This window comes from Heloderma suspectum, chromosome 2 (genome assembly GCF_057233095.1).
Source record: "Heloderma suspectum isolate Gila_16-S chromosome 2, 16-S_ref, whole genome shotgun sequence".
NCBI lineage: Eukaryota > Metazoa > Chordata > Lepidosauria > Squamata > Helodermatidae > Heloderma > Heloderma suspectum.
The window spans coordinates 20,688,762-20,712,483 of NC_139459.1; the positions used below are offsets into that span (position 1 = coordinate 20,688,762).

Genomic DNA, 23,722 nt, shown 5'->3' on the forward strand with positions numbered 1-23,722 from the left:
GGGGGGGAGGCGCTTCGCTGCTCCCCCCGCGAAGTTCAGGCCGGTGGGGGGAGGCTTCCCGCCTCGCCCCGGCTGAAATTCAGGCCGGGGGGGGAGGCTTCCCGCCTCGCCCCAGCCGAAATTCAGGCCGGGGAGGAGGCTTCCTGCCTCGCCCGGCCGCGAACGCGAAAGTTTTTTTTAAAAAAAATGAACGCCCCCTGATAGGCTACGTGACGATTCACATAGCCTATCACGGCTAGATCTGCAAAGTCAGCCGTGATAGGCTACGTCAATCGTCACGTAGCCTATCAGGGGGCGTTTTTTTTTTCCTTTGATTGCAATGGCGGCGGCCGGTCGAAAGACCGGCTGCCGCTCCCGCCCCGCTCGAACACCCGCCGAACCACCGGCCGGACCCGCCACCGGGAGGGACATTCGGTGAAGGTAAGTCCCATCCCGTGGGGGGTGCGGGGGGCGGGGGGGGGATTCAGAGGATTTCTCCCCGAAACTTGTTCGGGGGGCTGAACACGTTGGCGCTCGGCCCCCCGAAGTTTCGGGGAGAAATTCTCTGCCATCCCTATACATTATGCACTTCCAGAAGAGAGGACCTTCTTGGCAGTAGCGCCCCAACTTTGAAATGTGCTCCAGAGAGAAGTACACTTGGTGCCAACCCTATTTCCTTTGATACCAAGTTAAAAACTTTTTATTTGTCCAGGCATTTTAAATCACTATTATTTTTTAGCTGGTTGAACAGTTATTCCTCCCAATTAATTTTTTTAAAATTGTATTTTAGATTTTAATTTTGTATGTATGCTGCCCTGAGAACCACCTTTTTTCTTGGTGGTGGGTGGTGACGGTGAAAATCTATAAATCTGTTGAAAAATACTACAAGTAGTTCTGCCTTGAGCATGCTTTTAATATGCCCCTGTCCTGAAAGAAACCCAGTAAAAAATTAGAATCCATACAGAATGCAGTTCCACTAGCCAACCCAACAGCCCATGTAGAGTCATTGTACACACCTTTTTCCTTCACTGAGAGTATCACTATGTAGCAAAACACAAGTGCAGCATCATTTGCACTCATAGCAATGTTGCATGATCATGTTGTGCAGTAATTGCATGTCTGGAAGCTACAGTTTTTTCATGGAGGAAAGGGGGAAATGTATGAAGGGTGTTAGTCCTTTTGAACAATGCAGTTTAATTTGTGTCTCCTCACATGCTTGTTTTGGTGGATGAAAACCTAAGGGTGTGCCTTCAGTGGCACACCCTTATGGTTCTGCTGATTATAGCATAATGAAAACACTGTTGGGCAACCCTGCCCAGAAAGAGAAAGAGAGAACATTCCCTCCGGAGAAGTTCACTTTTTGTACCTTGCTCCCCCTGCTGTTTATATGAAGTGTGTTTGGAAAAAGGAATATATCTTGCCTCGCCATGTGCGAGGGCTGTTATATAATCTATGTGCTAAATTCAGTCTGTTGATTTTGTGTGTGTTGAGGAGAGGGAACAGGAAGAGGAATGAGCTGTCAGATACAAAAGTAATGAAGTTCTTCTGAACATCTCTTGAATTGGATTATAATTCCAAAAAGAACACCAGGACTCTAACATGGCAAATGAGGCGGTGAATGGGGTGGGGTGCGGGCTTCAGTGGGGGCCTTATGAGCTGTGTAATTACTTTCAGGCTTAGTGGAGGAAGTCAATTGATTAAAACTAACTGGGCATGGAATCTGAAGAGATGAGGTGATGAAACCTCCAATAATTGAACCTCTTTCTTTGAGGTACAAGCTAAATTTAGGAAAATTCTTCCTGCAGAGTTAGAGATGAAGTTAGTCTTACATTAGGTTTAAAATGGGGATAAACCTCAAATTTCAGGAGGCAGTATTTCCTCAGTGCATGTCCAAGAGGCGTCTAGATCAGGGGATACTCAAATTCAATTGCCGTATACTCTTTTTGGTCAAGGGAGAAAATGTCCAAGCTTCTGGTTATTAAAAACGGTAAGAAATATATACAGTCAGGGCCAGAAATATTGGAACTAGGATAACTGTTTTGGCAGTTGGCCTCTGTACACCACCACATTGAAGTTGAAAGGAAACGCACCCAGATGGGAGCGAAGTCAGGACTTTCAGCTGTAATTCACGGGGTTTGGCAAAAGTGGGGCACTAACCATTTGGGAAGTACAGCCAGTGGCATACACACACACCCATCATTGGTGGCTCATAAGTAATGGAACAAACCAACATCATTTCAAACTTAAGGATCGCCTTTAATACCTGGATGAAAATCCTTTGCAGTCAATGACTGCCTGAAGTCTGGAACCCATGGACATGACCAAATGCTGAGTTTCCTCCCTCGAGATGCTTTGCCAGGCCTTTACTGCAGCTGCCCTCGGCTGCTGCTTGTGTGTGGGTCTTTCTGCCTTCAGTCTTGTCTTCAGTAAGTGAAATGCATGCTGTGATGGGTTGCGATCAGGTGACTGACTTGGCCATTGAAGAACATCCCACTTCTTTGCCTCGAGAAACTCTTGGGTAGCTTTTGCTGTATGTTTTGGGTCATTATCCATGTGCAATATGAGGCAGCGTCCTATCAGTTTGGCAGCATTCGGCTGAAACTGAGCAGAAAGTATAGCCCTATACACTTCAGAATTCATCCTGCTGCTTTGATCAGCAGTCAGGTCATCCATAAACACCAGGACCCGTTTCCATTGGCAGCCATACATGCCCATGCCATAACACTGCCTCCACCATGTTTGACAGATGATGTGGTATGCTTTGGATCATGAGCTGTTCCTCCTTTCCTTCTCCATACTTTTCTCTTCCCATCATTCTGGTACAAGGTAATCTTGGTTTCATCAGTCCAAAGAATCTTATTCCAGAACTGGGCAGGCTTTTTTGGGTGTTTGCTGGCAACGGCTAATCTAGCCTTTATGTTCTTGAGCATTACCAGTGATTTGCACCTTGTTGTGAAGCCTCTGTATTTACATTCATAAAGCAGTCTCTTGACTGCAGATGTTGACAATGACATGACTACCTCCACAAGAGCGTTCTTCACCTGGCTAGATGTTGTGAAAGGGTTCCTCTTCACCATGAGCAGAATTCTGCAGTCATCCATTTTAGAGGTCTTCCATGGTCTTCCAGGTCTTTTGCTGTTGCTGAGCTTGCCAGTTAAGTCCTTCTTTTTCAGGATGTCCCAAACTCTTGTGTTGGCCACTCCCACTGTTTTTGCTATCTCTCTGATGGGTTTATGTTGTTTCCTCAGCCTAATGATGGCCTCCTTCACTCACATGGACACCTCTTTGGGCCTCATGTTGGGAGTTCCAGTGAACAGCTACCAAATGCAAATGTAACACTCAGAACCACCTCCAGGCCTTTTCTCTGCTTGATTGGTCATGGGGTACCCAGCAAACAGGCCACACCTGGCCATGCAGCTGCTTGTCAGCCATTTGTTCCATTACTTATGAGCCACCAATGATGGGTGTGTGTGTATGCCACTGGCTGTCCTTCCTGAATGGTTAGTGCCCCACTTTTGTCAAATCCCGTGAATTACAGCTGAAAGTCCTGGCTTCATTCCCATCTGGGTGTGTTTCCTTTCAACTTCAGTGTGGTGGTGTGCAGAGGCCAACTGCCCAAACAGTTACCCTTGTTCCAATATTTCTGGCCCTGACTGTATTATTTCTGAAGCTTTGTCATCTATTCTGTGCTGGAACTCTAAATTTCTTTCTGAGTATATGTGTATGTTCTGGAGGAAAGTGCAACTTCAGTTCAGCGGCAGGGACCTGGAAAAGATTTGGATAAACCAGTTGCTCAAATAAATGGAGTTGTAATTTACAAAAGGATATACTGACAAGATGCTATGAAATATTCAGATAATTGGGAGGTTTGCAGAAGTAGAAATAATTTTTAGTGAGGGAAACCTAAGCCCCCCCCCCCCCCCCCGGTCAAAAAACAGTTCAGTGATGACTGAGCATGCTCAGTGGTCCTGTAATGCTCAGTGTCTGGAGGTGGGTGGGATGGAATAGAATGGAGTCTCCCGAAAGAAGTCATGGCTGGCTGGGAGACTGAACAAGAGCACTCCATACTGAAATATTTTGCTTCACGTTACCATTTCTACTGCAAAGAAAAGACAAAGATATGGACGGATCACACAACTGGAGCTTACTTGTGTATCCTTGGAGACCTTGGTTTGCACATATTCTTATATACAAATGTCAGAGAAGCCCTGCAGAATCTGAATAAGGGTTGATATGGTCCAGCGTTATTTTTCTGGAGTGATCCAGATGCCTCTGGGAAACCCACAAACAGGGCAACTGCCCTACATGTTGTTAGTTTCCAGCACCTGATATTCAGCGATATACTGCTTCTGAACATGGAGATTCCATTTAGGCAGTGTGGGTGAATGCTACACCTTATCCTCCACTTGACATCACCACCTCATGACAGTAAATTCCGTATGTTAGGTAACAAACACTTCCTTCTATTGGTCCAGTGAGTTTTGTTGGGTGACCCCTCCCAAGTTCTATTATTAAGGAAGAAAGAGGAAAATTTCCCTCTCTACACATCTTTGTTTAATACATCGGAAAGGGGAAGGATAGAACAATAACAGCACAGTATTACAGAGATCTGGGTTTGTCTATCTTTTATTTTTATTTTTAAATTTGGAACTGGGGTTGAACTGGGTGTGGGGTTGAGCAACTGGTTTGTTCTCTTGCGTAAAGCACCAGCAAGGGAATTGTTAAAGGATTTCTACCTGATGCATTGACTCCAATCTTTGCTTTGCACAGAACAAAGGAGTATTGATCTCAAAACAGGAAGTTCTTTGGATAATCTTTCCTTTTGATCAGTGAAGGTTAGGCAGTGTGACTCTTTTTCTTAAAACCTGCCTGGGTTTCCTGCATTTGGTAGGTTCCTTTATTACCAGCCCAACAGCGTGTGTGCAGATAAATATATTTTAGAGGGTAAATGCTGAGACAGGAAATGACAAAGGGAATCTGATCCAGATGCAAGCTGTGATCAGTAAACCAAAGTGGGTGGCCATCTTTTCACAGGAAGTGGAAAAAATCTGTTGATCTAGAAGTGAAATGTCTTTTTATGCAACTTTTTTCCAAAGGACAACTTGCCCTGTGCTCTCATGCCGCTGGGATATTTTAAAAATTCACATCTGGATTGGCAGGCACATTCGAGAAATAATGCTGATGTCTTCCTATCCCCCCCCCCCCACACACACACTCTTTTAAAAATAAGTTTTGGAGGATGAGGGGCAAGGGATGGGATGGGAATAGCAGTGTCACTGAAATTTGGCAAGAAGGGTCAAACATCACCAAAACTGTAGGGATGTCAGAGAATTCCGCCACGGATCTCGGTGAGGCCGAATGCCAGTGCATTCGGCCCCCTGAAATCCGTGGCAGAACGAGGCCCCCGCCCACCCCACGAAAGGCGCGCGGAACGGAGCACTTACCTGCTGCCGTCTGCGCTGACTTGCAAATGGCGGCCGCGCTGCGGCCGCCATTCACTTCCTCATCATAGCTGTGATAGGCTACGTAATTATTTACGTAGCCTATCACGGCTAACTCAGGGACGCCATTTGCGTCCCTGCGGAGGCTGTGATAGGCTTCATATGTATTTACGTAGCCTATCACGGCAAGCTAAAAAAAAACACAACAGCATACGCAAATGGCAGCAGCTACAGCGGCTGCCATTTGCGTTCCCTTTTTTTCGCTGTTTTAGCCTACGTAAATATTTACGTAAGCGATTACGGCGAAAAAAAGTGGAACGCAAATACAGTAGTGGGTGCTATTTGCGTTCCTTTTTTTCCCCACCATAATAACTTATGTAAATATTTTTGTAGGCTAAAACGGCGAAAAAAAGGGAACGCAAATGGCGGCCGCCATGGCCGCCACCGTTTGCGTACGCTGTTTTGGGTTTTTTTGCCTGCAGGCTGCCCAGCGGCCGGATGTCCAGCTGCGGGCGGCCCCGGCCGGCGGCTCCGTGGAATCTCCACAGAGCGGAGCCGGCTGGGTTAGGATTTCGGGGGGAGGTGCAGAGCGCCTCCCCACCACCACGAATCACCCCGTCGAAAAGGTAAGTGACTTTTGTACATCCCTACAAAATTGTGAGTTCTGATTCAGACTTGTTCATGCAGAAGTAAATTCAAAGGAGAGGTGCTTGGCAACTGAACTACATAAGGCTGGTTCAGACATAATGCTGGTTCTTAACTTTTATTAGGGAACTTGGAGCCAGCTGTGGGATTCAGTAGAACTCCTTCTGTTGGAAGAAATTCTCCCTTCCTGCCTTTAACCACATCAAGAGACACATTGGTCCAGATGTTGAGCTTCAGTTAAGCACAGTCTGGGTTCATCTTTAACCAACTTTGAAACCAGCATTAGACATTTAAATCCTGGTTAAAAGGAAGACCTAAACTGGGATCGATGTTGGAACAGTCATATTATATTCATGTTATTTATTTTGTTATCTATTTCCTGCCTTTCTATATCAAGGCAACACAGAGAACAAAGTATAACAAAAACACGCTAAAATGCAGTACTAAAAACTGCAAGAAATCCACAGCAGCAATAAACAGCAGAATAAAACACACTAGAAACTGTGGATGAAAATAGATTCTAAGGCAGGGATAGGCACCATGGTGTTTATGGGCACCAGTGCACCTCCAGACACCTTTCTTGGTGCCCACCAAGTGCCCTACCCCTCCCACTTAAAAACAACAACATTAACACATTTTCTTATCAGCAGCTGGGATTGTTGTGAAACAGGTTTCTGTTGGTGTTGAAAACTGTGGGTTTAAAGGAGTTTAGTGTGTTGGGGCTCAGGTGCCACCTCTGCTTTGTACTCAAGTCTTTTGGGAAGGTTACTTGTCCTTTGCCATGCCTCCCATGCAGCCATTTTGTGGTAGTGGACAGTTTCTCAAATTACCAAATGTGCCCACGGCCCTAAAAGGTTGCCTACCCTTCTGCTAGAGGCTGTAATAAAAAAAATGCCCAACGGGGGCGGGGGGGGGCAGTCGTAATAGTCCACTTGAAATATATATATATCTGTTAGCCATGGTTTATTCACTCCAAGAATGGAAGAAGCTGTGGGGAAAGAGTGGCTGGCTATAGGTAAGAGGCAGCTCGATTTGCACTTCGATTTGCACTTCCAGTCGTTAAGAATGCGCACAGTGGATTTTGTATCACTGGATTTTCTTGCTGTCTTCATACCTGTCTTTTTCTCTCACTGCTCTGCAGGTTCATCAAGGTCAGCACTATGACTGATGGGGACTACGACTATCTGATCAAACTCCTGGCCCTTGGCGATTCTGGGGTTGGGAAGACAACTTTTCTGTACAGATACACAGACAACAAGTTCAATCCAAAGTTCATCACAACAGTAGGAATCGACTTCCGGGAAAAGCGTGTGGTGAGTTTTTTCTATATATGGTTACAAAAAAGAAGACTTCTCTTCCTTCTGGGGTCACATTCAAATAAGAAGTAATTCCAAATATTTGCAAGCTGCCGATACACCGTTAATGTTGCAACATATATTTCATCATGATTTTCCTGCAGGCACCCTGGTCATCCTTTGTAGTTCTCATCTAAATTTAGTGCAACTTGTCCTTCATTCAGTCACAATTTTCGTGTATTTTACAGCATCTTTCTACATCCCACCTCCTCTTCCAGGCTTCATGGGATTTCCTCAAGCTTTTAGCACAACAGCCCTGTGAGGTAAACTGAACGAGAGTAAGCTTCATGGCCAAGTGATGTTTGACTTAAAGTCTCCCCAGCCCAAGTGCAATACTGCATCTACTGCAGTGTATTACACAGGCTCCCTCTCTCACTAGGATGGCACAATAATTGCAATTGTCACAGGCATCTTCCCTTGTGCCCATTATGATCTTGTGACAAAACAATCACATGACCACTTCAGCACGTGTTGACTTCTTCCCTGACCAGTGCTCAACCTGTATCCTCAGTTCTGCCAATCAGTTGTGTGTTATCAGTCTTTATGAAGATGCATCAAGTCAGTGAGCAAAAGGCTAAATAAACAGCTGGGCTTCCATTGGTGTGTTTCAGGTGTACAACAGTCGGGGGTCAAATGGATCTCCTGGGAAAGCCTTTAAGGTCCATCTGCAGCTCTGGGACACAGCTGGGCAAGAAAGGTAATGCACAGAACTTAAAATCTGTGATGCAGATATAATTGGAAGAGCAAATGAAAGACACTCCATTAGATACTGCTAAGCCATTTCAGGTTAGACAAGTTAGCAAGAGAGTGATTTTTTAAATGCTTTTGTTGTATTATTGAAAGCAGGGGAACTGTACTCTAGTTCTTAATCTGAATTGATGAATAATTTTAGATAAGAGATTTGAGATATTTTTAGGGGGACTGGAAAAGAAACAATTTGAATACTCCACTAATCTGCTTGAGCTGGTATATATCTTATTTTCACCATGGAGATCCACATCCCCATGGGAAATTTCTCACCTCTTCATCCTCATGGCCTTATCATGATGAACAACGTTGCATGACTTCCACAGTCCTCTTCTCTGGATTGTTTCCATGCCTTTGTATTAAAAACTCAGCTATGACCCATCCTCATTCCTGCCTTCAGTTAGGCATGCTGTGCCATTGATCCCAATGGGAGTTGCACCGAGTATCTGTGCTTGGGGTCATAGCACATATGAAGCCAACACATATTTTGTGTCACAGCAACTGCTGCATTGCAGTGGTTTGTTTTTCCAGCACACCTGAACAGCTGTGATCTGGTGACTGTGTGGTGATTGTTTAGCAGTAAGGCATCATCGCGTGTACTCCATCTAAAGGGCAGGATTTCATATGTCACTGACAAGGCAAGGGCTGCTTTACACTTGATGGGTTGGTTTTTTGGGGGGAAACCTGAGATACGCTCTGTAGAAGAGAAAATATGTACTCGGTCACCTGTAAAATGTGTTTTGTTGTGATTACACGGGCTGGGAGCTGCTGTGCACATTGTCATTGAGGAAGCAGCTCTGTGAGTGTGTCTAATAAATTAACATTTTGATTTATGATTGTTAATTATATAGGGCCATGAGTATTTTACATAGTCCTTTACAGAGTCACATAAGCAACAAAAGCCAGCCCCTTTCCCTGAGGAAGCAAGGAGAGAAAGAGAGAGGGATGCAACAGTTATTTCAGTTTGTAGGTTTATATTTATAGATTTTTAAGATCAAGGTTTCATATATTTAAAAGTTGCCTCCAATCAATCGGGCAATGATTTAATATTATTTTAAAAGTTATTTTTATCCTCCCAACAGCCATGGGTGACAGGCAGTATCTAAGAGGCATTCCTTCTCTTTCACGCAGAAGGGAATGCCTCTTCCAAGGTGGTGCTTACTGTGATGTGTATATGCATCATCTTAAAAGCAAAGAATCCTTTTTTCGCCTTTTGAACCATTATTTTAGTCGTATGTAGATTGAATCCAATAAATTGATTAGAGCATCATGGAAATCTTTCTCAGTTAATCAATTAATCGGGTGACAGCCCTAGTAATGATGATGGTGAGCAACTAGATATTACCAGGGCTGCCCCTTTCTTCGTGTGTGTGTGTGCGTGTGAATTCTGTAGAAGTGGAGAATAGTATAATTTTCAGCTTTCACTTAAACACCCCCCCCGCTCCACTCTCACACACACACACACACCCCCCCCTTTCTAATAGTTATGGCTAGGATTGTGCGTGAAGGGAGGGGTACCTGAATAAGATTTCCAGAGGCCGTGGTTCAGTACCCTGAATAGATGTTTGCCCATCCTTTGATAGCAAAACTAGAATCAATTCTGTAAAACATGCAAATGTGCAAAATTCCTCTTAATTTGTATGATTTATATGGGGTGCAGAATTTTAACTTTTACACCCTTCTCTATGCCTTAACAGATGTATGTGAGCAAATAAGTTATCACTTGGGATGCATTGTGGGCTACAGGAGGGCTTATTGGCTCTTTTGCTTTTACTGGAACATTTGGATAACAGTGAATCTGAGCATATATTGCCTGTCCCTACAAAAAAGAGCATGTTAAAGCTTTCCCTTGTCATGTATCTCTTGATTTCGGCATCATTAAACAATGCAGCAGGGAAACTTTTACCTACTGATTTTTTTGAGCTGACTCTGTATGTTGATCCTTTCACTCTTTCTCTTGGCAGATTCAGAAGTCTCACAACAGCATTTTTCAGAGATGCCATGGGCTTCTTGTTAATGTTTGATCTCACCAGTCAACAGAGCTTCTTAAATGTCAGGAACTGGATGAGTAAGTGGAGGAAGCAGCTGCCTCTCTTGGCCTTGAGTGCTTTAAGATTAGACTATATAGCATCTGTCATCCTTCATGCAGTAGTACTCCCCCTATAAGATAGAATCTCTGTTCATACTTGTGATAATTAAAAAAAAAATATGGCCCAGGACACATTCCTGAGTCCCTTCAAAAGAAATGTTGGGCCCACGCTGAACCTGTGTGTTAGGAGGTGTGAGCCAGGAGGTGTGCTAGGAGGTGTGAACCAGCTCCCTGGTTCAAATCTTGCCTTGGCCCCAAATTCACAAGGGACCCTCCATGTCCTGCTTGTAGGTTTCCCAGAAGCCTTTGGTTTGAGCTCCTATTCTCCAAACCAGGGGTGGGCAGAAAGTAAATCTCCAGCTGTTTTGGACTTCAACTCCCAGCATTCCTGACCATTGGCCATGCTGGTAGGGGCGTCTGGGAGCTGAAGTCCAAAACATCTGGAGATCTACTTTCTGCCCCACCCCTGCTTTAAGACTCAACTGCCACCACACCTGTATCTGCAAAATGGGGATAATAATGTTGGCCTACTTTACAAGGCTATTATAAAGATTACTGAGATAAGGTATATGAAGTGTTCTGAACACTTGAGATGTACTACATACATGTGAATTATTATTTTGTTGCTGTTGTAATAGAAAGAAGGAAGTCCACGCTACTTGGCCTTTAGAGATTACGTTTTTTAACTTGATGCCTCAACTAACTGACTGACTGACTGACATATACAGTGTATCCAAGGGCAAGAAAAAATCCTTTATCATTCCATTTCTGTTGCACATAAATAAGTTGCCCTGATCTTTAAAATAAAAAAGTAATGAACATGTCGGTACTGGATAAACAGTTGTTTTTACTGATCTGTTTCCAGATAACATCCTTTATCAGAGTTCTTTATTTTCTTTAGGTCAACTACAAGCAAATGCGTATTGTGAGAACCCAGACATAGTATTAATTGGAAATAAAGCTGACTTGTCAGATCAGAGAGAGGTCAACGAAAGACAAGCAAAAGATCTTGCAGACAAATATGGGTAAGCCAGTATTCTCTCAGTTAATTTCAGCAGAAATCTCAGGGCTTCTCCACAAGGGGCTTTTATCCTGGTATTGAGATTGGTTACTCACAGAAGTTTGCGGGTCCTTTACATGACGTTGTCAACATCCAGGGTGTCTCCCATGCTAAATGACCTTTATCCCATTTTTTAAAAGCTCAGAGATAATGAGCTATCAAATTACAGCGTGTTGAGTTCCCTTGTGAAAAGGGAAAATCCTGCAATAAGAGGAGCTAGACCATATCGCCATCTAGTGGCTGTATTATTTATTTATTCATTCATTCATTCATTCATTCATTCATTTCATTTCTATACTGCCCAATAGCTGAAGCTCATTAGAACATTAAAACCACAGTATAATAATACAACCACAATAAAACCTAGCAGCAGTGCAGGAGTTTAAAATACAGATTTAAAACAGCAAAGCTAAAAGTCTAGAAAGCTAAAATGCTAAAATGCCTGGGAAAATAAAAAGGTCTTTATTCCTGGCGCCGAAAGGAATACAATGTAGGTGCCAGGCGAACCTCACTAGGGAGCTCATTCCAGAGCCGGGGTGCCACAGCAGAAAAAGCCCTCCTCCTAGTAGCCACCCGCCTCACTTCCTTTGGCAGGGGCTCACGGAGAAGGGCCGCTGACAATGATCTTAAGGTCCGGGCAGGCACATATGGGAGGAAGCGATTCTTCAGGTAGCCTGGCCCCAAGCTGTTAAGGGCTTTACATGTTAATACCAGCACTTTGAATCGGGCCCAGAAATGGACTGGCAGCCAGTGCAGCTGAAAAAGTACTGGCGTAATATGAGCTCGCAGGCCAATCCCTGTTAACAATCTTGCTGCCCTATTTTGGACCAGCTGAAGTTTCTGGACCGTTTTCAAAGGCAGCCCCACGTAAGGGTGTCAGAGAATTCCACTACGGATCCCAGGGACGCCAAATTCCAGTGAATTCTGCCCCCCGGAATCTGTGGTGGAACAAAGCAACCGCCACCCCGCAAAATGGGCCCAGAACGGAGCCTACCTTGTGTCGGCCATCCAGTGTTCCGTGAATGGCGGCCGCGTTTGTGGCCGCCATTCACATTCCGTTGAATGGCTGTGATAGGCTACGTAAGTATTTACAGGCACACAACTGATGTAGCGGCTGCCATTTGCGCCCCTGTCTTTTGCTGTGATAGGCTATGTAAATATATATGTAGCCTATCACAGCAGAAGACAGGGACGTAAATGGCGGCGGCTACAGCGTCCGCCATTTGCGTCCCTGCGCAGCCCAGCGGCCAGATGTCTGGCTGCGGGCAGCCCCAGCCGGCGACTGCGGAGTCGCTGCGGAGCGGAGCCAGCTGGGGAGAATTTCGGGGGGAGGAACGGAGTGCCTCCCCACCACTGCAAATGACCCCACGCGGAACGAGGTAAGGGATTCATACATCCCTAGCCCCACATTTAACGCATTGCAGTAATCCAGACAAGAAGTTATCAGAGCATGGATAAATGTAGCTAGGCTATCTCTGTCCAGATCAGGGCGTAGTTGGTATACCAGCCTAAGCTGATAAAAAGTGCTCCGTGCCACTGAGTTCAGCTGTGCCTCAAGTGACAGTTCTGGATCCAAGAGCACCCCCAAACTACGAACGTGATCCTTTAGGGGGAGTGCAACCCCCTCCAGAACAGGTTGAATATCACCTAGCCAGGCAGACAAACCACCCACTAACAGTACCTCCGTCTTGTCTGGATTGAGTTTGTTTATTGGCCCTCATCCAGTCCATTACCGTGCCCAGGCACTGATTCAGAACAGCCACTGTCTCACCTGGGTTTGATGAGAAAGAGAGGTAGAGCTGGGTGTCATCCACATATTGATGGCACCTCAGCCCACACCTCCGGATAACCTCCCCCAGCAGTTTCATGTAGATGTTAAACAGCATAGGGGATAAAATACAGCCCTGTGGAACCCCATGGCACAATTGCCATGGCACAGAGCAATAATCCCCCAGCACCACCTTCTGGAATCGGCCATCCAAGTAGGAGCGAAACCACTGCAGTGCAATGCCTCCAACTCCCAACCCAGACAACCTATCCAGAAGGATACCATGGTCAATGGTATCGAAAGCCACTGAGAGGTCCAGGAGAATCAACAGGTTCACATTCTTCCTGTCCCTCTCCCGGCAGAGGTCATCCCACAGGGCAACCAAGGCAGTTTCCGTTCCAAAACCAGGCTTGAAGCCCGATTTAAATGGATCTAGATAATTCGTTTCATTCAAGAGTGCCTGGAGCTGTCCTACAACCACCCGCTCAAGCACCTTGCCCAAGAAGGGGATGTTGGCCACTGGCCTATAATTGTTAACATCCTCTGGGTCCAGGTTAGGCTTTTTCAGGAGTGGTCTAATTACCGCCTCTTTTAAAGCAGCAGGCACCACTCCCTCTCTCAAGGAGGAATTTACAACCTCCTGGACCCAGCCGGACATCCCCTCCTTGTTTGATTTAATAAGCCATGAAGGGCAAGGGTCAAGCACACAAGTGGTCGATCGGACTTGGCCGAGCACCTCGTCCGCATCCTCAGGCCTCAGTAACTGAAACTCATCCAATAAAACTGGACCAGACGGTGCTCTGAATGCCTCTACCAATGGAACTGCATTAATCGTGGTGTCCAATTCATGACGAATCTGAGCGACTTTATCTTCAAAGTACCTTGCAAACCTATCACAGCGTGCCACCGAGGGTTCCACCATCTCTCTCCCTGGCCCAGAATGTAACAGGCCGTGAACCACTTGGAAAATCTCCACTGGACGACACTGAGAAGATGCAATGCTGGTGGAAAAGAACTGTCTCTTTGCCACCCTCACCACCACAGAGTAGACTTGATAGTGGGCTCTTACCTGTGTTTGGTCAGACTCAGCACGAGTTTTCCTCCACCTGCGTTCTAGCCGTCTCCCCTCTTGCTTCATTGCCCTCTGCTCAGGTGTATACCAAGGAGCTGGACGGGCTCTGCTCAGAGGGAGAGGGCGCTTGGGCACGAATAATGAAACATATAGAACAACACAAATAAGGGGGAAAAGCGGGGGGAAGGGAAGTGCATGTAAAGGGAGCCCATCGTGATCCTTCATTTAAAAGGGAAGCAGAACCCGGTAAAGTTGCAGGATTTTAGCCTGGTGTAGAAATGCTCTAGGTGACCATGTCAGTTGTGCCATTGGGAGGATAAGAACATGGTGCAATGAAACAGTACCTTTTTAAGTCCCTTTGGTTTCAGTGGAAGTGAATTAAGCACATGCTTAACTTTCCTATTGAGAGCAATGGTTCTTAAAAGGCTGCCTTTACACTAAAGAAAAACCCTGCAGTCCTTCTGTTGTGGAGCGTTTCTGCATTTACAGCAGGCTCCCAGATAGCGACCACGTGATTGCTGAGAGGGGAAGTTTTTAATTTGCAAGGTTTCATAGAGATCAATGAAACAGTGCCATCTAGTGGCTGTTTTAATAGCGTAACAATCTGACTTAAATATATAGTTCATTATTTCCGGATCTTTTTGAGATGAAAATACCTCTGAATGTGCCCTGGAGGTTGATGAAGTCATGGAAAGGACCACAAACATCCTTGACCGTGAGTGAGCAATCTCAATAGCAGCATAAAAGCTCTGTGTGAAGAAGCCCAAAGTCATGCCCTAACATGTAATTTGTCTCTCCTGGGATGTTCAGTGTTGCCCACACTGTATAAAACCAGGAATGCTAAGTTGGCTAAAACTGGAATTTTGAACAAGATGCAAAACATTTTATCTGTATAGGGTTTTGCTTTTCTATACAGTGTGGGGGAGATGAGTCTTTGTTTTATCTGGTGCCCCTAACGCAAGGGCCTGCAATGATAAGAAGTTTGGGTTTCCAGTCTTGATGTGGGAGGAAGACTGGGGAGGAGACAAAGTAGGTTTGTTTTAGGCATGCCCAGAGACTGATCTGAAGACTCATGATGCAGTTCTGTTGCTGCTGAATGCAAGCAATTCTGCCTTGAAGGAAGACCATTTGGAATTATATGTTAGCTGCTCCTTGAACAAAGAGCAGGTTCTGAGGGTTAAATCCAATGTCAAGCAGGCAGACTTTTGCTCATACGATGAGATGTCCCTTTGCCTTTCCCCCCTCCCCCCGCAGCCCCCTGTGCATTCCCTAAATCTGCCCCAGGGGGTCCCCCAACCCTCAGGAGCAGATTGGGGGCAGGCTTCAGGGGGAAGGAAAATCTGTTCCACTGGCAGACAGCCAACACTGGATCCAACCCAAAGTGTTCTCAGTGTTTCCCTTTAAAATATCCCATCTGACCAGATTTCTAATATTTTCCTGCATTAGCATCCCATACTTTGAAACAAGTGCAGCTACCGGCCAAAATGTGGACAAGGCAGTGGAAACACTCTTGGACTTGATAATGAAACGTATGGAACAGTGTGTTGACAAGACTCAAGTCTCTGACACAGCCAACGGGGGAAACTCAGGGAAGCTGGCTTCAGAAAAATCGGAGGAGAAGAAGTGTGCTTGTTGATTTGGTCACTCGAGCTGAGGAGAACGAATGAGAAATGGTCTACTCAGAAAATGGCAGACCCACCAGCCACTAAATTCTACCCTGGAAGCTCCTGTGGCCCACATGGGGGCAGCTGTTGTTGTCGTAAGCAAGCCTGGCTTTTTTCGATGCTGAGAGAGTCATGCTTCTGTGTTTGAACGGATTCTCCCTTACAGTGCCATCTTCATAGAAAACCCAGAGGCCCTCATCTTCTCAATACAATTAGGCTAGTAAATAGAGGAAAGACTTTATGGTTTGGGGAGAGGACTGTTGAAGTGTTAGGAGATCACTTTTATGATAAGACGAGGTGTCACCCTTTAGGCCTATGCCATCACTTTGAATCCGGTTGCCTTTTCTTACAATGTACATTATGCATTTGCTAAAGACCATTTATAAAAAGAAACAAAGGGTATTTAATGTGGCCTATTTATAAATGTCTTTATGGGTTTTTTTAATACCAAGCTGCCATTGTGAATACTTTCAGTTGCCTGAGCTCCTGATGAGCTCCTCTCCCGCATTAGAGTTTGGGAACTGTGTAACATTGAAGCTCGATGACCAAGCAGGATTGGCGGGATGGGGGCTAGAGATGGAAGAAGGTGTCCAAAAATACTATGGTGAAGTTTTTGCTCTATACTAAAAGCTATTGCCTGTCCTTCAAACACCCAGGCCAACATATCAGCTCTGTCTCCCAAGAGTATGTGCAAGGGATGATGAGCACTTTCCCCAGAGACTTTAGAACTGCGATTTTTTTTTTAAGTAGAAGCTCCTATTTTTAGTGGGAAAAGAGAGAGGAGGGATATTATTAAGTCCCATATGAGTACAGTTGGCTTTTCTAATTAATGCCCTTTCCTCATACTGTGGATTTTTATTTTACAAGTGGGTCACTTCATAATGCAAAACTGTGCTGAGTGTTGATTTGGAAAATGGAACACTGAAAGGCATAACCCTGATGAAATACATAATATATGGGCTGGCATTTTGAAGCATTTAAAATTGGCAAGGTAGGCTTAGGAACAGAGAGGTGGAACTATAAAGGGTGATTCTATTACTGTTGCTGTCCAATAAGGGCACATGTAATTTACAGCCAAATGTGATAGGACAGTGATGTAGGCAAGTGTATATTTTGAAATTTAAAAAAATCAGCCACTTATGTGAAGCTGATTTTTCACATAAAAATCCCCCATATTTTGGGGGGATTCCCCCATATGATGCCACTTTTGAGTAGAGGATCTGTTGGTGAAGTCACAGTGCAACATGGATGGCTCCCTGAGGCCAACCAGATCCCACTGCAAAGGCAGAAGAAATCTGGACCAACACCCCTCCCCCCCTAAGCACCATATGCTCTTTCCTTTCTTTTTCATCCTGACTGCATTAATGCAGATGTGACCTCATGTAGGAAGGGGGAAGGGGAGAACTGTCCATGGGCAGCCCAGTTATGGAGAATGCTGAGAAACTGCTTGTTACAACATGGAGAGTTGGAAGATGACACTAAAAAAAAAGAAAAGCAAAAAGCAAAAGAGGACTTTGGCATACAGCATAGGTCGGCTTGCTTGCCTAAATAATTTGGTCGGAGTATTCTGGGATACTGTCCCTGAAACCCACCCTGCCGCCTGCTGTCTGTCACTTGTTCATGAGCTCCACTGACGCTCTCCTGTTGGAGGGCCCTCAAATCCTGAAGCCAAGCCTCAGGGGGTAATAGGAGCATATAACTGCCCAGGGGCAAGAGCTGTGCCAGAGGAAAGCTGCTCAAGGAAGCAGGAAATGTGCACCTGGAAGATGGCGGCAGCTGCCGGATTGCTGCAAGTGGAAGCATCTTGTCTGTCTGCAGCAAGTGATTGGCCGGCAAACCATCTAACAAAATGCCTTCTTGAAAAAAGGATGGTATGGATGAGCTGGTACATCAGTTCATGATACCTGTGTATTTTGCTAGTTTTGCTTTTAAAAAAGTATTTAACAAAAAGAAGAAAAAAACATACTAGAGTGACCGTGATAGTCCCACTCAAAAGTGCCCAGCTCCCTTTTGGCCTCAGACAAGCTCATTTTCATTTCAAGGACAAATAGCAGGACTTTTGTGCTATCCATTACAGATAGCCCAACTTTCCATCGTTTATTCATGCTGTGTCAGTCTAGCTGCCCTCTATACGTTGGAAACATTTGATTCAGAAGCAGCCCCTGTGCTTTTAATAGCTCCATGCAAGGGGGAATGTTGGCAAGTGTGGTTTCTTTACCAGGGCTAGAACACAGGATTCCTCTGTATCTTAAAAGATGTGAGGAAAGGATAATTTAGCAGGTGGGTTTTGTGATGAAAGCTGAAACTGCTGAAGTTCTTTATTCTCCATGCTGTTAAAGGTACAGCAACCCTATCCTCTACTCCATCCCATCACCAAGATTTCTTGTAGCCTCCAGCTGTACTGGCTGGTGAAACCATACTTTTATACTTCTATAAAATAGCTGGAGAGTAGCCATATTCCAAAAGCTGCAGTCTGTTCAAAGAGTTCTGAGAAAGATGGATGTTTCACAATTGGAGTTTCTCGTGTCTCGATGTTTTGAGTATGAGAGAGACTTCTGAGAGAGAAACATTTCCTCAGAGTTCAAGGAAAGGCCTGTCTCCTTTTTAAATATGTGTTCTTCATATATCAGTCCAAAGCAAAAGAGCCATTTATATACATATCTTTTAAATGTGAGATGCAAAGGTTTTTTTCCCAGACAGAGAAATAATAACTTCAAGGGAGAGCACACTAGGGGTAGACACCCTGGTGCCCTCCAGATATTTGGGACTACAACTCCCATAAGCCCCAGTCAGCATGGCCAGTGATTATGGGTACTTTAATCCAAAACAATTGGAGGGTACCAGGTTGCATACCCCTGGCATGTCTCTATGAAATCCACTTTTCATTCCAACTTTGAATGAAGCAGTTCATTCTGAAGCAGTTCATGTCATGCTAGGAAATGCTAGAATTTTTCACTAGAATGCAAGACTACTTGCTAAATTGGCCATTCTTTTGGCTTTCCAATTGAAAAGAGAAGACTCGCACTACGTAGGTTTAACCCTAGCGCGCATCCTCAATATTCTGTTGTGGGTACCTTTTCCCAGCCCATCAATGCTCTCTCCTTCTGGAGAGTAGTAGGCCATAGATTCAGTCACTGCAGAATTGGGATCCCAGACTATTTGGAGTTGCACTTGACTGGTTCTCGAGAGGTTTTCTAGCATCTAGCATGACAGTTTGGTTCTTCTCGCAACGTTAAACCAATATTGAAGGGACAGGTACACTGGTATTCATAGTATGTATATGTGTTGGTCTGGCGTGTATATTTTGGTTGTTACCCCTCCCCACTCTAGAACGGCAGCCTCAAGAACTTAAACCAACTCATGAGGGTCTAGTCAATATGTGGGCATCATCTCGGGCTGTCATTGCTGGGCTGCCTACCAGAACAGCATCTCCCCTTGGCCCTTCACTGCCAACAGCATTGCAGGAGAAACGGTGGCAGTAGCAACCCTGAAAGGCACAAAGGTCCAATTTCTCATGCCTCCATCTCAGTCCACCTGTCCTTCTTGCTGAACATGCCAATGTGGGTGAACGTTCTATGCACCCATTCTCATCTGCCCACACTAAGTACTTCTATCGTGTACACAGAGCATTCCCTGATGTTGAACAAGATAGGGCAGCTGTTGGTGTTGTGGCTTTTGTGGCTTTCCTTGTGCATACTTGGGCTCTGCATGCATAGGAGTGAGATGTTTGAGAAGGATGCCACTTTGTTTCCAAATGGTGCATGTTTTTCTTAACTCTTACAAATGAACACAGTGCTGATCCATCTGTAGTTATTGGCTACCGAGATGCAAATTCCCAGATTGGCTCTATACCAGCTCTGTTCTAATCGACTACAGTGTACGGAAGTCTGGATCCAACTAGAAGGCTGCTGTGATTGGCATGCTAGAGTTCATGTGAGGTTTTCAGTGACGTCTGTTCTGATTAATTCCATATCATATCGTTACTCTTTTGTGGTAACTTGTGATCCCACCTCCTCTTCACTCTGTCATCAGAGCCGGAAATGAGGGGGAGCAGGGTGTGTAGGGGTGACATCAAGTATCTTTATGTAGGAAATTTACCTTGCCCTCACAGTTCAGCACTGGCTGCTTCACAGAAGAAGCCTATATACAATGGAATACTTGAATAAACTTCATCTGCAGTTCATTGATCAATAATAGTCAGGGCAATAGGAAAGCTGGCATGAAGATAAAAGCTGATTCTGTAATTGTAGGCTTCCTTCTGATCTGTTTAAAATGGCTACAACCGAGACAAATGGATGCTGAATATTTGCAGCAAAGTGGAGAGAGAGAGAGAGAGAGAGAGAGAGAGAGGCGTATCACTGTTGACACATTCCCCACAGTCCAGCTTTCCCCAACCTGGTGGTCTCCAGATGCTGGGAGTTGTAGTTCCATACATTTGTAGAGCACCAGATTGGGGAAGGCTGCCAAAGTTAAACAGTGTCCAAAAGGAACAAACAGTTGCATTCTACAACTTCTCAAGATTTCTACAATGCTCTTGTAAGGCATATCCTAATTATTGGCCCAAGTATGCCCAGACCACCTCTGCAAGAGCTTGATAGACTCTTAACACATAATGGATGAGAACTGGATTTGTGGGGGGTGGGGGAGGAGGGGGATTGTTAGCACCATTTAGTCATTTGTCTGCTGATGTTGTTGGCAAGCATCTGGTATTCCCCTGCACACTGCAGCAACATGGGATTGCACACTGCTGTGGTTGCATGTGGAGGTGAGCTTGGTTGGTTTGGAGAAGCCTCTTGGAGGAGTAAAAGTGAATCTAATTGTATTCTTTTGAGACTGTGTGGTATTGGTTGTGAAAGACATGGGGTGCTCCTAAAATGATACTGGTTCAATACATGCTCAAGAAAAGCTCAATATCTTACTGAAATTATATTTTTATATTAGTCTCAGAGCTTTTCTATCTCAGATCTACAAAGTGTTCAAGTCACACTTTACCTGGTGTTTTATTACCAAAGCAACCCCTTGAAGTCTCACTTTCCCAGTGGTCTTGGATTAAATTAAGTGAACACTGAAAGAGCCCATAGTTGTTGTTTGTGGCCCCTGAGCACTTCCACACTAGGAAAAGCCAGTTATGGAATCTTCTGTGGCTTCTCTTGGGAGCACAAGGCTTACAAGGCAGTCCCTCCTTCCCCTCAGAGGTAGTGAGGGATTTCTGCCCTCTCCTGAAAGTCAAACCAAGGGAAACAGAATCTGAATCAAGCTGTGTCCCCTGCTGTTACAGAAGTGGATTAAGAAGAGCAAGTTATCACAGGGAGAAGCGGCAGAATTATAAGCAGGACTCTGGGAAGTGGGCGGTGCCCTTCTATTCTGATGGGGTTAGCATCGTACCAAGAAATGGTCATGCAAGTAAAAGACAGAGAGAGATGGAGATAAGAGAATGCTCTGCAAGTAACACTTCCATTTTGACTATGCTGTACCTTTGTCATGCCTTCCCCACCTCATATCATCTGCATAGGGCAAATTCTGGATGTGGGGAATAGGTAGATCTAAGCAGTACATCTCTCTCTCTCTCTCTGTCACGCTCACACACACACACACACACACTTCTTCTCTCTTCCTTTTCAGGAAAGGGCAGGTGGTGGCAACCTTTTATGCTCAACACTTAATTTCATACCAACAATTTAAATTGATTCTTTATTAAATATTTATCTCCTATAATTGCCCATCTGCCCGACACAATAGGGCTTTCAGTGTACATAACTATATAATTCAAGGTTCTTCATGTACCTTGCCTGAACATATTTATTGTAATGATCCTTTTCAGATTTTGTATCCTTTGTCTTTCTGATTTAACACTAACAATCTTCTAGTTGATCAATTGCTTTTTTCTGTATTTTTAATTTGCTTTAGTGTGTTCCCCTCTGTTAAGATTACTCTGAGCATGTTTGATGTTGGTCTGTGCGGCAGCTCTGTACATGTTAAAGATTTACACTCTTGAATGTGGAAGTTTTTATTATATGTCTCTTGATAGACTGTGATGCCAGCATAACAATGTCAGTCATTACTTTGCTGTACCAAAGTACCTGTGGCTTTAAAATGATATCCCTCTATATACACATGCACTCATCAAATTTTATTCACTGGTGTCCGGGTTTATATCATATGGTCAAGGAATGTAATCCTGTGATTTCATTTCTGCACTGTTCTTTTGAAAATTAAAAGAGAATACGTTTTTAATCAGTAGTGGACTGTTGTGCTGGAGAGCAAAAATCAGTGTGCGTGTGTGTGAGTGCATCTTACACAATGTCTGCAGAATTCAATTGAAGTATGGTTTCTACCTTTTAGGGGTAAATGAACTATCCTTGGTGCCCTTGTCCCAAAGGACACTGACAGTGACATCATACCCACACTTAACTTCTGAAATAATTGTACTTTAAAGGTGCAATCCTATGCATGTTTAGACAGAAGAAGTCCTACAACTCCCAGCTTTCCCCAGCCAGCTGGCTGGGGAAAGCTGGGAGTTGTAGGACTTCTTCTGTCTAAACATGCATAGGATTGCACCTTAAAGTAATGTGCCAGTCACTGTTTATGAGAAGATGCATATCATAACAGTACACTGAGGTTGCAGGTTTGTTGGGTGTGTGTTAAATATAAAAATTGCTCGCAGATTTGGTACCTTAAATGGGCTACAATGCAGCTGGAGAATGCCTGCTACTCAGCTAGGCATCCATGCCCTGCCTTTCAGCCCACCTAGAACTGCCACTGAAATTTTGGCAAAAGTTAATTTAAAAGCAAACACAGGGTTTCCCTCTCATGCCAGATATCTGAGGAGAGTCAAGAGGTTGTAGTTGTTTGTAAGCCCACTAAGATAAATTGGGGTTGGGGGGTGGCTTTGTGTTATCCCTAGCTCTGCCCTTTTGTTCATCTTTTCTCCCATGCCAGGAACGGTTCTGCCTGTGGAAAGCCCTGGTATGACCTGAAAGTCTCTTTTGTCAGACTCCCCTTTCTGAGTAGGACACCTCCACTATGAACTCACCTCCAAGAAGAGGATAAAACAATGCAAAAGCAAGAGGGCCTTACGTGGTGAACCAGATTAATACACCCTCATCGTATGCTGAGCAAGTATTTTTGATACTAATAAATGGGAAGCTAATTAAAGGTGCAATGAGATTTTTTTTAAAAGGACGTTCTGTACTTTCCAAGGACAGCCATCAGCTCACTGCACTACTGTAGTTCCCACTGAGATGGTAAGCCTGTGTCTGGGCTGTACTGCTCCAGGTGGAAGCTCACATGCCTCATCCTCCATACATAAAGTTCCCTGTACACAGAGAATTGGCATTTCCTCCTCCACCACCACCACCCCCTTCAAATTTAACCTGTGCAGCATCTTTCTGCCTACCCCATACAATCTAATGGAGCAGGTTTGCTCCTTGAGATTATACAGGACCACACAGAAACATGCTGGAAGGGCAAGACCTGAGGCTAGGTTGGGTAGCCTAGCCCTGGTGGGTCCTCCATGGGAGGTGGGTTGGATGGTTTATTTTATTGAAAGCATTTTTACCCCACACTTTAGCCAAAAAAGCTCCTAACATGGTATAGAAATATCAGTAGTAAGACAGTCCCTGCCCTCAGGTTTACAATCTGGAAGATATGACATAGGAGGAAAAAGGGATGGGGAGTGAGGAGGAAACAAGCAAGCTCAGGCACCCATTCTTAAAGTTACATTTCTTAACGCAAGCAGCTGGGATGGAAACAGTTTGGCTGCCAGGTTGGTGAAGGGTGGGAGGAGCCAATGGCAGCTGTTGTCTCAGCAGAGGTGATGGAATAGCCCCATTTCATTGCACTTGGTGTTGTTCCTGTAGCTTATTTATTATACCCATTTATATTGCATGTAACGGAGAAGAA

General features: G+C 44.7%; 1 protein-coding gene across 5 annotated transcripts in view; it reads left to right on the forward strand.

Moving 5' to 3' along the window:
- The window catches only part of RAB27B (RAB27B, member RAS oncogene family), a 167,187-nt gene extending 149,422 nt beyond the window's left edge, over positions 1 to 17,765 (forward strand). For 4 of the 5 annotated variants that reach the window (XM_084832935.1, XM_084832936.1, XM_084832937.1 and 1 more), the window contains 5 exons: positions 7,207 to 7,378; positions 8,032 to 8,117; positions 10,132 to 10,235; positions 11,158 to 11,281; positions 15,603 to 17,762. In XM_084832935.1, coding sequence (XP_084689061.1) covers positions 7,226 to 7,378; positions 8,032 to 8,117; positions 10,132 to 10,235; positions 11,158 to 11,281; positions 15,603 to 15,792 — 657 coding nt within the window. In that variant the 5' untranslated portion in view covers positions 7,207 to 7,225 and the 3' untranslated portion in view covers positions 15,793 to 17,762. Of the gene's footprint in view, positions 1 to 7,206; positions 7,379 to 8,031; positions 8,118 to 10,131; positions 10,236 to 11,157; positions 11,282 to 15,602 lie in introns of all 5 variants that reach the window. The other variant, XM_084832933.1, reaches the window with a different exon arrangement.
- The last annotated feature ends 5,957 nt before the right edge of the window (positions 17,766 to 23,722 follow it).